This window comes from Malaclemys terrapin, chromosome 2, assembly GCF_027887155.1.
Source record: "Malaclemys terrapin pileata isolate rMalTer1 chromosome 2, rMalTer1.hap1, whole genome shotgun sequence".
Lineage (NCBI taxonomy): Eukaryota > Metazoa > Chordata > Testudines > Emydidae > Malaclemys > Malaclemys terrapin.
This window is the reverse complement of record NC_071506.1, coordinates 113,239,586-113,257,832: the sequence shown is the minus strand read 5'-3', so window position 1 is coordinate 113,257,832 and position 18,247 is coordinate 113,239,586. Positions and strand designations below refer to the sequence as shown.

The window sequence follows — 18,247 nt, the reverse complement described above, 5'->3', positions numbered from 1 at the left end:
TTTTATCAGATAACATGCATACCATTGAAGAGGAAGAACAGTCTTGTTGATAAAGCACATGACTGGGTTCTCTTCTGAACCATGCCACAAATTTGTAATGGGACCTTTGACAAGCTACTGAACTTCCCTGTCACTCACTCTTCTCATTTGTAAAATGGGTCATAGTGCCCTAACTCACAGGGCTACTGTGGGCTGAATTCATTACTGTTGTTAAAGTGCTTTGGATTCCTCTGAAGAATATACTATATGCATGCAAAGTAGTAATATGTTATAAGAATATCCTCACAGTTGCAGTGTGGGTACAAGAATTGCTTCACTTTGTAGTTCTTACACTCTTGCATCCCAAAAGTGAGTGTTAAAATTATTCTGTTTATATTCATGAAAAAATTGTTCCCCTAAAAACTATTTATGCATGATTAATGCAGAAATACGTATTAACATACCTTCATGAATAATCAATAATGTGTGCACATTAGTCTGAATACTTGGAAATAAAGAATATGCAGAATTAAGGACTCAATTTCAAGATGGAATTAGTAGAAACTGAGGTTTTTGGTTTAAGAACTTTGTAAAATCAGATTAATAGGTTTTTATATTGCTGTTTCTTTAGAGTGAACCCTGTAAAATCCATATAACTGGAATTGAAGCTATGCATTTTATTAACCTTTATGTATAAATCCAGTCACTTTTTTTTCATAAAGGACTGTGGCAGCAAATTCTTTGCAATACTCAAACAATAGAATCTCTAACACTAATATACACTTGACAGACTCTCAGTCAAAGGTAGTGCAGGTCCAAAATACTGACTTTCACTTTAATACAATTCAGGAACTTTGTTAGAACTTTTGGGAAGCTGAGCTTTCCTTCCTCTCAATCTAGGCCTTATAGGTGTCACAGGAGAAAAGCTAACCAAATGTCCTTGAGGTAGAAGATTCCCTCCCCTAAATTAACGTATGACTTTCTATTGGGGCAGGTCTGAGGCTTTAACTAAATGCAAACCTACCACCATGTACTGGCGTTGTGACTAATGCCTGGTCTACATTACACGGTTAGATTGATGTAAGCTGTCTTGTCTCAACCTAATGGTGAAAGTGTCTTCACTTAAATTTGGCTCCTGCTGATATAAGTGCCTCACTATGCTCATCTAGTAATACCACCTCCCTCAGTGGTGTAGAGTCAAGGGTGATGTAATGAGGTGGACACAATGACAGTGTGGACACTGCATTGCTTACACAGACTGTTACTGTCCCAATATGCCCCATATTGACAATACAATTGATACAAGCACTCCTGGTAAGGACACTCACCGCTGACAAAAACAATTTAATAACTGCTGTGGCTGTATGCTGATGTAAGATAGGTCAACATAATTTTGTAGTGTAGACATGGCCTGAGTCTTCCTTCTCATTTTGTTTCTCCTTCTGAAATCACACCCTGAGATATTCATGAGGCACATTTACTGGCCTTTCATTTTCTGCTCAGGTAAACCATAAAAGCAAGTTGGCATTCTAGGTTCAATCTAAACTAGTTTAAATACAAACTAAAATGCTCTGTGACACTTAATTGGAGACAGTCACCCTATATAAATAACCATAATACCAATGCCAAGTTTTCTACAGTACTCTTCAGTTTTAGATCTCAAGGAAGTTTTAAAAAGAGGTCAATTATCCTTATTTAACCACTGGGGAAACCAAGGCATGGGGAGGGACTTGACTGCTCCATGGTCACCTACTAATAGGTCAGTTGCAGAGCCATGAATTAAACCCAGTCTTCTGAATCCCATCCCACTAATGAAGATCAGGAAACATAACTCCTCAAACCCTTCAAGTGGTGTGGATATTGGGATGGCTAGAGCGAGCTACACATGAAATGAAGACATTAAGTGCTCCAGGAACTTAACTCGCACAATGAATTGATTCCATTTTAAGATGAACTCAGATCCCAAATGCAGATATAAACTTCCTCAGTTTGGAGTTGATCTGATCCGATCCGGGATCTTATTTTGGAGGGGGTGCGGGTAGGAGGGAGAAGAAAGAGTATTTAAAATGTCCTTTACTCTCCCTCAGACCCCATTTATGCGGTTGCTGAACTATAGGGATACCCCAGCCACGCACCCCTTCCCCTGGCCATCCTTCCTGAACGCGCCCCAGGACGGGACTAGGGGTGCCACAGGAGCTCTGCCCCACCCGCGCAATCCTCTCCCCTGGGGGCAATCCGGCAGGGCTAAGCCGGCTTTAGGATCGTTTTGTGCCAGTGGCGCGGTGGATCAAGGCCGTAGGGTTTAACCGCCTCTCCACAGGGGAGGCTGCCATCGCAGGGGACCAACGCCGGGCTGCTTCGTGCAGGGGCCCCGGGGCAAGTCCGTGAGGGGGAGCTGGGCAGGGGCTGGGGGCGCATTGCCCAGCCTGGAAAGGCTCCATGTCGTGGGTCGTGTGAATTGCACATTGGCAGCTCGGGTGGGGGGTGTAGCCCGATTCCCCCACGTGCCCCCTCTGCAGACACACACCAGCCATTTCCTTTTGTTCCCCGCGCTCCTGGCCACTTGCCAGCTGGGCGTGCGGGGAGAGGAGCGCGCCGCGGGGGGTCTCTGTGTGGCCAGTGGCTGCGGGCACGGGCCGGAGTGGCCGGACCAGGTGTGGGTGCGCCTCGGGAGGGAGGGGGGAGCCGCTGCCTGCGCGGACTGAGCGGGTCCCGCTGCAGCCGGGTGCGCCCCCAGCCCTTCCCTGCCCGCACAATGGGAGGGAGCGAGCACAGCGCGGCGGCGGCCGGGAGCTGCCGAGGTTGCCCCGCTCCCTCCTTCCCAGCCGCTGTTTGGGCTCCATCGGCTCGCCAAGCGCCGCGGGGCTGGCCCCTTCACTCACCATGGTGCGGACGAGAGGGGTGCGGTGGCCAGGCGGGCGCTGTGGAGGGCGAGAGAAGCAATGCGCTGTCCAGGGTATCCAGCTCCCTGCCGCCCGCCGCTCGCTCCGCGCTCTCACTCAGCTCCTTCTCTGCCTTGTCTTCCCCCTCCCTCCAGCTTAAGCAGAGCCCTGGCCTCTACATGCTCCCTCCCCCTCCCCCTGCAGCCGGGAGCTGGTGACTTCAGAGGGGAGGCGGATCCGGGGAACGTTCTTTCCCACCCCCCTCGCAGGCGCTGGCTGGCCAGGCAGGTGCACAAGCAGAAGACGGTGGCTGGCTATTGTGGCTGCTTAGGACAGCTCCTGGCAGCAGCAGCGTGCACGGGAGCATCTCCTTAAACGTGGTCAGCTGCGTAGTCGTTCCAAGCCTGCTAGCCGGTGACCTTTGATAACAGCCTGTCTCGTGTACGCTCTTTAGCCCCGGGAATTCTCCTGTGTCTGCAGGGGGCTAATGCCTAAAGTGACTAGAAAGCAACTACAGATGTGTGGTTGGGCGTGGGTGTCTTTAGGTGGCAGGTGACCACAAACAGGCAGCACAGCAGGGCTATGCAAGTCTAGCGTGAAGGAAAGAATATTGTGGCTGCTGAGATCTGAGGAACAAAACGCAGGCACTGCGCAGTCTTATCTGTGCTGCAGTTTTTACTACAGCAAGCAGATTTCTACAACGACAGAGGGGAAATGTCTCAAGCCAGCAGAAACAAACGTGTCAAGCGTGAAGAGAAAAGAAAAGAATAAGAAAGATAATAATTTTGCTACCATTCGTTACTCCTTGCCTGCGATCATCTCCTGTATTCAAAAGCAAGAAAGTGTCACGGCTGGAAAGGTGCGGTAAGAAACAAGACCAAGTACTTTCTCTTGTTCAGAAAACTACTTGAGGTGGGGGAGAGGAGAGAAAATGTGTGAGGCTTCAAGAAATTAAAGAGTTAAAGTAAATAGCTGAAGGAAAAATAATGCAGAAGTCCAGCAGGAAAAGGAGCCACGGTTGGTTGGATGGTGTCAAATCAGTTCCCTGTGAACAAGTTTCTGCCTCACAAAAACCATCAGCATTAATGTCATCCTTGTCCTCAGGAGGTCAAGGACTAAAAAGATAGGAAGAGTGAGCTACCTTCCTGAATCTAATGGTGGTCCCTCCAAATCAGGATTGAGACACTAGTGGGCAGTTGGGGAACAAAGAGGGGAGGTAGTACTCCTGCTGCTTGTGCTGTATCTGTTCCCTGAGATACAGTCTGCATGACTGTCAGTCCAGCACTTTAAAGATCTCAGAGGATATTCAAAATACTCCTGTGATGGGCTCAACCTACCTGAGATCACATCTCCTTCTTGAACAATGATCTTCCTGACAGCTACATTCCACTGGAAAAAGGAAACTGACAAAGGAGGCTTCTGAGTGTGGGAGACAGTGACCAATTGGGTAACTGGGGAGGATGGATAGTACAGGTGGCAAGAAGGAAATCTCAATTTCATGATACTTTGCCCCTGGAATGTAGCATGTAACAAAATGTCAGTTCAGGAAGAAGATGGCGGAGGGTGGAGTGAGGTGGGGAGAAACCAGGATACTTAGACCTGTGAAGGAATTGGGATTTCTGTTTTTGTGGGATATTCCCATTTCAAACTTCGTTTCCAACTGGAATCAGAATGAAATTAAATCTTGAGATTTCCCACACGATTTAAAATTCTAAATTTTTGTCACCAGAAATATTTTGTTTTGATTTTGACTTTAAGGTTTAAAATTGTTTAATGTAAAACAAAATACATTTCAAAACATAAGTGAGTTTGAAAATGAAAAATCTAAATAGTGTTCTGAAAATGCTAGAAAGAAATATTTTGTGATTATTGAAATGCTTCATTTGATTTTATTTTTGAAACAAAATTGTATTGACAGTGACATTCCTGCAGAAAGTTTTGACTTTTGACAAAATAGTGTTTGCTGACAAGGGGAAAAATGTTTTGTCTGAAAACTTTTGACCAGCTCTCGGGGATTTTCTTTTTTTATTATTATTTGTTTGTCTTTTGCTTTTGTCTTTTGCTTTTGGTGGTGTGCACACAACAGAATGAACCTCCATAATTAAGGTGTATTTGAAGTATATATGTTCATACCGTTATCCAAAGCAAGAACCTACCTGATCATTTCCCCAAAATGAAAACCAACTATTTTAAACTGCAAAGATTTGGGGGGATGGGTTTGTTACTGCTTCACTCCATAGTTCCTGCTGCAACCACATCCAGAGATATGACAATTGTACTGGGAGCGGTTCTCTTCACAATATTGGCTACCTGTCCAGAAATGGGAAGTGCTAGTTATCTCACACAAAGACCTGTGCTTATGTGACTTCCAGCCCAGCTTTGCAGACTCAAGTAGTTTGTTTAACCAGCCATACTCTTGAATGGTCTCTATACTGAGCCAACTTTTTGAGGTTCACCCTCAATATCTTCATTTTATTCATCTTCACTTTAGATTATTCACTTGATTCCTGATGAGTTACTAAATGCAGAGAGAACAGGAGTACTTCTTCAGATGCATATCAAGTGGGCTGTAGTCCACGAAAGCTTATGCTCTAATAAATTTGTTAGTCTCTAAGGTGCCACAAGTACTCCTGTTCTTTTTGCGGATACAGACTAACACGGCTGCTACTCTGAAACCTGTTTAAATGCAGAGGTTATTATTGCACTGTAGAAAGGAGATAAATGGTCACTTCTGGACAACTATTTTGGTCACAAAGAAATGGCCACATAAGCAAAAAATTGGCCTTTTCATTCCATAATGTTACTGCTTTGGTTCTTCTGTTGGAGGTGGATTGCCCCAGGGTAAGTGGAAGATGACTGACAAAAAGCGCCATACTAACCGCTGAATGTGATTCAGCTACATGTGCTAGAGATGGGCCTGAGCCACAAAGTTCTGATCCAGATCCCAATTTCCCCATAATTCAGAGGTTCTGGTGTTCCAGTTTAATCTCAGTATTTTTAATAGAATATAGCCAGATCCAATTTGCTATATGAAGAAGTATCATTTCTAATTCCTTGACTTGCTTGTGGCTGAAACATAATTATTAATGTTCATTAACATGGTGGGTTTTTTGACTTCCAATAATGGCTTGATTTTTGTTTTAAATCAGTAATGTCTCAGATTAATTAATCACACTTTCATAGCAAACATAATTGAAAGAGTAATAGAAGTTACTGTCACTTTTAAAAGTTGAATAAGGAGTTGGATGCTTTTTTTTTTTAAAGTACCAATCTCTTAAAATATAAAAAGCTCCCCTAAGTGTACATTTATTTTAAATGTAATCCCAGTCAAGCATGTATTTTACATAACTAGTCCAAGATTCGGTATTCTAAAAGTTACTGGGTCAAAGTTTGCTCTCACTTAAAATTTAAACCGAAACTAATTCTATTGAAATTGATGGAGTTACCCCACTATAAATTTAGAGTAATTGAAAGTAGAAATTGGTCCACTAAAGATATAAATTTAAAGAAGGATGTGCTGAGTATGTTCATGATACCTGTGTTGCTGTTCTCCTTCCAGCAAGACTTCAAGAGAATTATAACCACCCACGGACAAATACCCTCTTATTTCAGCACAAACAACAAGGAGTCTGGTGGCACCTTAAAGACTAACAGATTTATTAGGGCATAAGCTTTCATGGGTAAAAACCTCACTTCTTCAGATGCATAGAGTGAAAGTTACAGATGCAGGCATTATATACTGACACATGGAGAGAAGCACACTGGCCCTGGTGAAAGACAAAGTTTTTCTGAATGTTTTATGTTTTCATGTAGCCTTTGGTGAACATTGGTTCTAATAGTTGCATGGCTGGCCTGAGCAGGACTGCATTACCCACATTCTTTAATACAGGACTGCTTTCTAACCAGAGGGCCTGCTGGCCAAACAGTCTGTGAGAGTCTAGGACCATTGTGCCAAATAAAGCAAGATGTATTTTTTTGAAATGATACCAGTGTAACCCCAGACTGTTTAGTCTTAGGCTTTGTCTACACTGGCACTTTAATCGTTAAAACTTTTGTTGCTCAGCAGTGTGAAAAAACACCCCCTGAATGACAAAAGTTTTAAGGATGAAAAGCGCCGGTGTGGACAGCGCTTTGTTGGTGGGAGCCATGCTCCTGGCAATGAAGCTACCTCCCCTCGTTGGAGGTGGTTTTATTTTGTTGCTGGGAGAGCTCTCTCCCGATGATAAAGAGCGGCTACATAACACACCTTACAATGGTGCAGCTGCAGTGGCATAGCCGTGCCATTGTAAGGTGTGCAGTGTAGACATAGCCTCATATCTCAAAACCCTATGTGCTATATGTATTGGTACACTTGTGCACATACTAGGAGTTCCACTCTGCTTTTCTGAATCCTACAGATAACACAAAATAGGAATCAATCACTCCAGATAAAACTGCACACATATCAGCAGTACAGTATTGTTCAAACAAGGCCCCAGTTGGCTAGAAGGCTAAATTATGTAAGTAAAATAAGAACATATATTTACATAGTGTCTGTCTAGCACTGTTAATTATATCTCACTGGATGTAAGCATTAGAAAAATCTGCTGTGTACATATGTTAAATCTTTAAATGTTACACGAGAATGAATGTCTCCCTCACTCTAAGCTAGAACCCACCTTCTACTGCATGGATGCATTAGAGGAAGAAGAGGGAATAGGAAACTTCTAATACTTGCATGCCTTACAAAAGTGGGCTTTCTCGCTCTTTCATGTTGTTGAGCATTGGATTGGCTCTTCTGCTGCTCTGTACACTATGGCCCAGATCCATAAAAGTTGGACTTAGGCACTTAAGTCCTTTTAGACACCACTAAGATCCTCAAAAGCCCTGCTCAGCTGCCAGCTAACCCTGGAGGCACCCTAGGTGCCTGAGTTACTGTCCGTGAACATGCACACAGCCTTGTGAGATAGACACATATCTCACACCTAACCCCAATGGGATCTTCAAACTAGGCATTGTCCTGCCTCTTGCCTGCAGGGTTCAAGGTGGAAGATGTTCTCAGAGCATGTCTAATTCCACACCCAATGGCCAGAGTGGGGAGTAGGAAGGGGTGGCTTCCCTTATGACATTTAGACCAGTGGTTAGGAGATATTCAGCCTGGCTGGGGGAAACCTGGGTTCAATTCTCGCTTCTGCTTGATGTAGAGAAGGAATTTGATCTTGGGTCTCTTAACTCTTAAGTGAGTGCCCTAACCACTGGACTATAGAGACATTCTCTCTAGCCCACTGTAAGTTTAATTCTTTATACCAAGTGGAACAACTTCAACAGGAAAGACTGAGAGAGAGACCTATAAGAGAACATCCCATAGTCCAGTGATGAGGGCACTCTCCTAAGAGGTGAGAAACTCAAATTCAAATCCCTTCTCTACATCAGGTAGCGGCAGTCAAAAAAACAAACAGAATGTTAGGAACCATTAGGAAAAGGATAGATAATAAGACAGTAAATATCATAATGCTACTATATAAATCCATGGTACACCCACACCTTGAATACTGTGTGCAGTTCTGGTTACCGCATCTCAAAAAAGATATTTTAGAATTGGAAACGGTACAGAGAAGGGCAACAAAAATGATTAAGGGTATGGAACAGCTTCTGTATGAGAAGAGATTACAAAGACTGGGACTGTTCAGCTTGGAAAAGAGATGACTAAGGGGGGATATGATAGAGGTCTATAAAATCATGAATGGTGTGGAGAAAGTGAATAAGGAAGTATTATTTACTCCTTTACATAACACAAGACCCAGGAGTCAACCAATGAAATTAATAGCAGCAGATTTAAAACAAGCAAAAGGAAGTACTTCTGCACATAATGCACAGCCAACATGTGGAACTCATTGCCAGAGGATGTTGTGAAGGCCAAAACTATAACTGCGTTCAAAAAAGAATTAGATAAGTTCATGGAGGTTAGGTCCATCAAAAGCTGTTAGCCAAGATCGTCAGGCTTCCTATGCTCTGACTGTCCCCAGCTTCTGACTGCCAGAAGCTGGGAGTCAATGAGAGGGGATGGATCATTCAATGATTAGCATGTTCTGTTCATTCCCTCTGACACATCTGGCCTTGGCTGCTGCCATAAGACAGGATACTGGGCTAGATGGACCATTGGTCTGACCCAGTAGAGCTATTCTTAGGTTCTTGGAAGGGAATTGAACCCCAGTCTCAGTACCCTAACCACTAGGCTACAGGGTATAAGGTAGGTCACTGCTGCCTCCATGGCATTTCTTGCCAAAAAAAACCCCAAGAACTTAAGTGCCTAACTCCTGGACAGGGTTCACAACTGAGAATATTAAGCAGAGACAGATTCTTCCCCCAGGACTGGACTATTGGCTAGTTTAGGTGGCTCCCCACCAGTGTGCTGACTTCTGTGTATCCCATTCTTAGATATCTAAGTCTTCCATGCATTGTATACAGGAACCTAGGCACCAAACCTGGCACTGCAGAGTCCACTGGGCGCCTAAAAGTTAGGCATTGCAACACGTGGTGTTGCAAGGCCTAAGTCCCTTTGTGGAGCCTCATGTTGCCATTATCTGCCAGTTAGGGCATATGTCCAGTTTACTAACTGACTAATGCTATCTGCACCATGTTGTGTGCTGGTTTACAAAGGAGTAATTTGTACTGCCCCACATAGTGCCCTTGCCCAACATGTGGAATTGTATCTTGGTGAGCGGGGTTCCTGGAGCTGGAGGGCACACTGAGCAGCTTCTTTGATCCTATAGCAACTCTGGCCAGGGAGGAATTGAACCCACTGCAGCGGATCCTCACAGTTTTCTTCCCTACCTGAGCCCACTCCTTCAGGTTTTACAATGGGAAGGGGTGATATGTTTCATTGTTATATTGAACATCTGTATTTTCTGCAGGAAAGACAATTACACTAAGCTACTGTAACTGATATTACAAAAAATATTGGACTGAAAGAATAAAAACAAAACAAAACAAAATAAAAAGACCCATCATTTTCAGAGACTCTGCTTGCAGTCGCCATCATAGGGCTTAGTCTTTGCTATTTAATGTGCTCTGTGCAGTGATTATTTTTTTCCCAATGAGTGTAGGAAAGACTATTCGGGTCAACATGACTTGAGTACAGACAACCATCAGACCAATCTACAACCATGAGCATATTTTCAAAACAATGAGCATTTTTAAAATTGAGATATGGTCTTTTATTGCATGGTGTTTTGGATGTTTTTCTTTTTCTTTTTAATACAAGAGGGACATGAATGTATATTTTAGCAATAGCAGAGTTTACCTTCAATTCTTCCTCGGTTTAATCTACCTCTGTAATATTTATAGCAACAGTTGACTTGTTCCATTAGTAAAATATGAGGACCAAATCCTGCAGTCCCTCCTCAATTACTAATCAAATAAAATTCCCATTAAATTCAAGTAAAGATTGAGGAGAGACTGCTGGATTTGGCACCAGATCTGGCACAAGTCTGCACAGCCCTGCAATAAATAAACCTGCCATTAATTGTCCAGTTTTATATAGTAATACTCCAAGAGAGTCTGATCCTGCATTTACAGGGGAAAATTCCCTTTTGAGTCACCAGAAGTTTTACCATATGTAAAGAGGCCACGGTTTGGCTTATAACTAGGATTTTGTATGTTCCTATTAATAGTATTTCAGAAGAATGCAATGGTGAGGAATGCACTGTTCATTCATCTTTTAGAACTTAAGTTGCCCAGGGATATATCTGTGCAGTTGTACATAAAGCAGTGTTTAAGGGGCTACATGGCTGCACAGCAACATGAGGAGCATCCAGACAGATTGTTTCAAGACAGACACCATCTCCCAGAGCTGCCCAGTAAGCATAGACTGTGCACACTCTGCACCATTCATGAGGAAGGAGCAGGTTGCTCTTTTGGTGCCTGAGGCCCATTCTGGCTGGTATGGTGGGGCCTCGGGCCTGGCTCTTCCCCGTGCCCTCTTGGACCATTTGCTGACTGTGGCGGGAGGGGGAGCTTCCTGGGATTGCTACTGGACTTTTGCTGGTGCTGCACAGGAGCGGAGCATTCTTGCACTTCCTTCACTCATACAAGCAGGGCCGGCTCTAGGATTTTTGCTGCCCCAAGCAGAAACAATTTTGGCCACCCCACCCCCGTTTTTTCTTACCCCACCCCCGGCCCCGCCTCAGCTCCGCCCCTTCCTCAAATCCCCAGCCCTGCCTCCTCCCCCCAGGCTCTCAAACCTGGGAGGGAGGGTGAGCAGCGGCGCACGAATCAGCTGTTTCGCGCGCCGTGGCCGCTCAGGATCTCCTCCTCCCAGGTTTGAGAGCCTGGGAGGGAGGGCGAGCAGCAGTGCGCGAATCAGCTGTTTCTCAGCAGCAGCGGAGATGAGCTAGGGCAGCCGGGGCACATTTTTAGGGGCGGCAGGGGCGGCATTCTGGCTCCGGCTATGCTGCCCCTAAAAATGTTCCGCCCCAAGCACCAGCTTGTTTTGCTGGTGCCTAGAGCCGGCCCTGCATACAAGGGCATATCTCAGTCTGGCCCAAGGAATTTATTGCATCACAGAAGATCCTCCTTAGTAAGTGTTAATTATTAAGACCAAATAAATGATGGGACCAGCCTTTCGGAATGCTGTTCTCCATTTTCGGGGATGTTGGTTTTTCTTTTTCATAATGGCAATATAACTGTTCATTTCCATCCAGTTTAAAGTACAGGGCCGTTGATAATTTTGCAGCTCATGTTTTATTCGATCAGCAGTTTCTATACACTACAAAGGAAAGGTGTCATACTAACAGCTCTCACAACAGAGAAGCTCAATGACATCACTGTTCATGTTATGATTGCTAATAACTTGACCCATCTTTACATGTGTCTCTATTTTAGTAGCAGACTGCTCAGCTTTGAAAACTTGGAGAGCCCAAAGGCTTTAATATTCACAGTTATCATCTCTAATATATAAGGTACTGTGACTTTGTGGTAAATTTCAGGAGATACAAGCAGAAAATCTTCTAGCCTTCTCCCACTACATAGAGTAGCAACATTCCAAATTTTTGTCGATGAAGATTAGGCACGGTGAAGGCGTGTACTACCCCGTTAATGGTCAGCCAGGAGTTCACAGCCTGAATATAATCAAGGGGATTGCCTGCTTTGATAAGAAGAGGAAACTGACTCCCGATGACTGGCCTGATCGGATAGAGACTTTTAAGTTTTGGAGTTCTGAATGTGGTCCATGTGGTAAGGGCTTTTGAACTGCCATTCCAGTGCTCCTTTCATGGGCTTCATTAAAGGGAGACATGTACATGTTAATTGGTGTGTTTGGCTTCTCCTTGCCCTGATCTGAACAAGCATACTTGTTGACACCCAGCTGGGGTAAAGCAAGGTGAGGTTTCAGAGTAGCCGCCGTGTTAGTATGTATCCGCAAAAAGAACAGGAGTACTTGTGGCACCTTAGAGACTAACACATTTATTTGAAAATAAGTTTTCGTGAGGTGTAACCCCAGTGCCACCCCTGGCCCTGAGAGGGTTCATAGAGGTGGCCCATCTCCTTTAGTCACCTAAATATCTTTGAGGATCTGGGTCAAAATGACTTGCTGAAGATCATCAACAGGCCAATACCACGTCTGGGAAGAGAACTCAGCTTTCCTGAGTGCCAGGCAGATGCACTATCAACTAGACCATTTTGCCTCCCTTAGTGTAACATTGACTAGGAACTATTTTAACATGTAATAATGCCAAATTCAATAATCCTCACTTAGCTCTTAGGCAGAATTCCCATTGATATCGAAGGAGTGTTTTGCCTGAATCAGGCTTGCAGGATTTATCCTACTCTTTATTATTATTAAAATTTTGTCAGTTAGCCCATATCTGTTCTTGAAATATACAAATCCCAGCACTTAAGAAAATGAGACACTGCTTCTGGAGAGTGGCATGAACAACTTGAAAGGTTTATATTATGTCACCATGCATATTCCTAAAAGGCAATAATGCCAGTTTTAAATCTGCTTGCACTGTTGTATCCATGTAGATCCCAGGATATGAGAGAGACAAGGTAGGTAAGGTAAGATTTTTTTATTGGATCAACTTCTACCTTTACCTACCTTTTCTCTCTATGTTTTAAATCTTGCATGTACATACCTTCTACCCCAAGTAAAAGTTTGTACAGAAAGCTGTAATGGGACAAAACCTAGATACCATGGTGACTAGCACTTGAGCTAAGTTAGATCTAATGATATTCCACAGTAAAATATATTAGAAGCGCTTGTGCTATCACAATCCTATGAGGACAGGTTTCAGAGGGGTAGCCGTGTTAGTCTGCATCAGCAAAAACAACGAGGAGTCCTTGTGGCACCTTAGAGACTAACAAATTTATTTGGGCCTAAGCTTTCGTGGGCTATAATCCACTTAATCAGATGCATGGAGTGAAAAATACAGAGGCAGGTATAAATATACAGCACATGAAAAGATGGGAGTTGCCTTACCAAGTGGGGGGGCTCAGTGCTAATGAGGCCAATTCAATCAGGGTGGATGTGACCCATTCCCAATAGTTGACAAGAAGGGGTGAATATCAACAGAGGGAAAATTACTTTTTGTAGTGATCCAGCCACTCCCAACAAATCTTGCTCAAAATCTTTTAAATACATGTCAAACATCACTAAATGGGAAGGCTCCTGTGGAAAAAATAGTATGTGATCATGTAATTAAAGACTGTCGTCATGCATACGCACAAGGGGGCTGAATTAAACTTGCACAAGCTACCTTCATGCTAATATTTTCTAATTTTTGAGCACTTGACTTTGCATCCTTTAATGCAACTTTATATATATATATAACCTCCCCCCACAAAAATTAGTATAGTCTTGAGAGTTCTAATAACGCTTCATGCTAGAGGTTCATTCATAGAACTATTGTAATAGAAGAACTTTCCCTTTTTTTTAATTTATAGTGCTCATAACGTTCTCCCTGTCTGAATTCCTGGCCACGGTTCCATGGCTTATTTTTACAGTTGAGCCCCAATCATGGTAGATACCTGGATCTCTCAGGTGCAATCAATGAGAGGGGCAACAATCAGCTTCCTTAGGGAATTGATAGTTACTTCACATAAGTCTGGTAAAAATAATTGAACAGGCAATCTAAAGCTAACAATCTTTGTATTTTATCAATCCCCTAAACCATTTATTTTCTCTTCTAACTTTCCCCCATCTTCAGCCCTTTTGTATTAAGTAATTTCTCCTATGCTGCTTTTTCCAAACTGCAGCTGCTGTGATGTATATATGCATAGCTAGATCATAGCTAGCTATGTGTGTATAACATAAAAATAAAGTAAATGAATGCTAGAAGCAGAAGTTGTATGAGTACTTGGTTTAAGAGTAGCTTGCTGCTTTTCATATGTAAATTTGGTGTTTTAGCACCCTCTGTTGGAAGAAGATGGGACTATATATATTTTAATTTTAGATACTGCAGCAAATGCATGATAAGTGATGGAGCAATACAGGTCTGTCTCATCTTACGCGGGGGTTCCATTCCGTAGTTAGCACGTAAAGCGAAAACCGCGTATAGCCGAAAACCGCGTATAGCCAAAACCCCATTGAGTTCAATGGCGGGCGAAATCGCCCGCACTACAGGTATAGTATTAAAACTGTTGTTTTTTTCTTTTTCTTTTGTTTTTGCCGACCGCGTAAAGTTGAAATCGCGCATGTTAAATGTGCGTAAGATGCGACAGACCTGTATCTAGGAAAAGTCCATGGCTCAGATTGCAGATAACTGAACCGTTTGATACTAGGTATATTAAAACAAATGATGTTTTTCTTCTCACTTTTGTCTTTTTACTGTAGGTTTTTTTACCTTGTTGGTCTAAGCCAGCCAAGAACTTACTCTGTTTCCAAAAAACTAAAGCTGATTTCATATAAAATATTGCATTTTCTACTCGTTAGGCTTTGCACACTTTTTGTGATGTGTTGAGCATTGTCAACCCACCTTGACTTGTGGGTGGAGACAGATAATGTCTTACACATCTTAGTGACACAAATCTAGGTGCAAAATGGAACCCTCGGGTTTCAAAAAGCTGGCTGAGGGTTGAAGGTGGATTTTTTTACCTGCCCAACTCATCAACACTTCACTTGTATAAGAAGTCAGTTACTCTGGCTCTGTGCAGATAAAGTTAATGTCATCACCTCTTTGCAGCAGTGGTATTACAGTAAAAGCTTTGTTATCCAGCATGATGGCGGAATGGGGGGTGCCGGTGAGTCAAAAATTCCGGTTAACTAAGAGGGAGGGAGTATGGGTGTGGGAGGGGGGTTGGGGCAGGGGGTTGGGGTGCAGGAGGGGTTTTGGGATGCCAGATCCGGGTGGCACTTACTCATAGACTCATAGACTTTAAGGTCAGAAGGGACCATTATGATCATCTGGTCTGACCCCCTGCATGCTGCAGGCCGCAAGACCCTTCCCTGGACTCTGCCGTTGAAGTCCCCAATCCTGTGTTTTAGTGACTTCAATCGGCTGAGACCCTCCTACTAGTGATCCCTGCCCCATGCTGCGGAGGAAGGCGAAAAACCTCCAGAGGCTCAGCCAATCTTCCCTGGAGGAAAATTCCTTCCCGACCCCAAATATGGCGATCAGTAATACCCCGAGCATATAGGCAAGAGTCTCTAGCCTGACCCTTGTTGGCCATTATGCTATTCATGTACCATTGCTTGGTTTTCCTTGGTTACTATGTTTTACCATTAAACCATTCCCTCCATAAACTTATCCAACTTAATCTTAAAACCAGACAGGTCCGTCGCCCCCACCGTTTCCCTCGGAAGGCCGTTCCAATATTTCACCCCTCTGACGGTCAGAAACCTTCGTCTAATTTCAAGCCTGAACTTCCCCATGGCCAGTTTATATCCATTCGTTCTCGTGTCCACATTAGTACTAAGCTGGAATAATTCCTCTCCCTCCCTTGTATTAACCCCTCTGATATATTTGAAGATAGCAATCATATCCCCCCTCAGCCTTCGCTTTGTCAGACTAAACAACCCAAGCTCCTCTAATCTCTTTTCATACGACAGGTTTTCCATTCCTCTGATCATCTTAGTTGCCCTTCTCTGCACCCGTTCCAGTTTGAGTTCATCTTTTTTAAACATGGGAGACCAGAACTGCACACAGTACTCCAACTGAGGTCTCACCAGCGCCTTATACAACGGAAGCAGGACCTCCCTATCCCTACTAGATATACCTCGCCTAATACATCCCAAGACCGCATTGGCTTTTTTCACCGCCACATCACATTGTCGACTCATAGTCATCCTGCGGTCCACAAGGACCCCTAGGTCCTTCTCCTCTTCCGTTACTTCTAACCAATGCGTCCCCATCTTGTAACTAAAATTGTTATTATTCATCCCCAAGTGCATCACCTTACACTTTTCACTATTTAATTTCATCCTATTTCTGATACTCCAATTCACAAGCTCATTCAAGTCTCCCTGCAGAATATCCCTATCCTCCTCCGAGTTTGCAACTCCTCCCACCTTCGTATCATCCGCAAACTTTATCAGCCCACTCTTGCAATCTGTCCCGAGGTCAGTTATAAATAGATTAAATAAAATGGGTCCCAAAACCGAACCTTGAGGCACTCCACTAGTAACCTCCCTCCAACCCGACAATTCACCCTTTAATACGACCCGCTGCATTCTCCCCATTAACCAATTCCTTATCCACCTCTGGATTTTCATATCGATCCCCATGTTTTTCATTTTAACCAATAATTCCTCATGGGGTACTGTATCAAACGCTTTACTGAAATCCAGGTATATTAGGTCCACCGCATTTCCCTTATCTAATAAGTCCGTTACTTTCTCAAAGAAGGAGATCAGATTCGTTTGGCACGATCTGCCCTTCGTAAAACCATGCTGTAATTTATCGCATTTGCCATTAACCTCAAGGTCCTCAACTAGTTTCTCCTTCAGAATCTTCTCCAGCACCTTGCACACTACTGATGTTAAACTAACAGGCCTATAGTTACCCGGGTCACTTTTTTTCCCTTTCTTGAAAATAGGAACCACATTGGCTATTCTCCAGTCTAACGGGACCACCCCCGAGTTTACAGATTCATTAAATATAATCGCTAATGGGCCTGCTATTTCCCGCGCCAATTCCTTCAATATTCTCGGATGAAGATCGTCCGGTCCACCCGACTTAGTCCCATTAAGGCGTTCTAGTTTTGTTTCTACCTCGGATGCGGTAATCCCCGATCCTGTATGCCCCTCTTTAACGGTGCTAGTATCCCTAATACCTTCATTGGCCTCATTAAACACCGATGCAAAATATTCATTGAGATATTGCGCCATGCCTAGATTATCTTTAATCTCCTCTCCGGCTATAGTCTTCAGCGGTCCCACTTCTTCTTTCTTTGCTTTCTTCCTATTTATATGGCTGTAAAACCTCTTGCTGTTGCTTTTAATTCCCCTCGCTAAGTCCAACTCTACAAGGCCTTTGGCCTTTCTCACTCTATCTCTACATTCTCTGACTTCACTAAGATAAGTTTCCTTACTGATCCCTCCCCTCTTCCACTCTTTGTACGCTTTCTGTTTTTTCCTAATCGCCCCTTTCAGTCGGTCGCTCATCCAGCTCGGTCTAAATCTCTTGCTTAGTAATCTTTTCCCCTTTTTGGGGATACAGGCCTCTGATAGCTCATGCATCTTTAACTTAAAGTAATCCCAGGCTTCTTCTACCTTTAGATCCCTTAATACGTTTGCCCAATCCACTTCCCTTACCAGTCCCCTTAATTTGTTAAAATTGGCCTTTTTAAAATTATAAACCGTAGTCTTTGACTTAATTCTGGTACTCCTTCCATTTAGTTTAAACCGAATTAGCTCATGATCACTGGAGCCCAAGTTGTCCCCCACTACCACTTCCTCAACAAGGTCCTCACTACTTACCAGAATCAAATCTAAAATGGCCTCCCCCCTCGTCGGCTCAGCTACCACTTGATAAAGGAATTGATCAGCAAGCACATCTAGGAACATCTGAGCCCTATTATTGCTACTAGCGTTTGTTCCCCAATCTATATCCGGGAAGTTAAAGTCCCCCATAATTACACAGTTTCTATTAAGATACTTACCTCAGGCAGCTTCCCAAAAGCAGCGAGATGTCCCTGCTGCTCCTAGGTGGAGGCGCAGCCAGGCGTCTCTTCACGCTGCCTCCGCCCATAGGCACTGCCCCCACAGCTTCCATTGGCCATGGTTCCTGGCCAATGGGAGTTGTGGAGTCAGTGCTCGGGATGGGGCAAGGTGGGGTGGGGGCAACACATGGAGCCCCCATGACCATTCCTCCGCCTAGGAGCAACAGGGACATGTCACCGCTTCTGGGGAGCCATGCGCAACCAGGTAGGGAGCCTGCCAGCCCCGCGCCAACTGGACTTTTAATGGATAT

At 43.9% G+C, this 18,247-nt stretch overlaps 1 protein-coding gene across 1 annotated transcript in view; it reads right to left on the bottom strand.

Annotated features, from left to right (window-relative positions):
- The window catches only part of ELOVL2 (ELOVL fatty acid elongase 2), a 93,750-nt gene extending 90,737 nt beyond the window's left edge, over window positions 1-3,013 (bottom strand). The window contains exon 1 of the mRNA XM_054018961.1: window positions 2,862-3,013. Within this exon, the coding sequence (XP_053874936.1) occupies window positions 2,862-2,864 (3 nt within the window). The 5' untranslated portion in view covers window positions 2,865-3,013. The remainder of the gene's footprint in view (window positions 1-2,861) is intronic.
- Window positions 3,014-18,247: the final 15,234 nt, after the last annotated feature.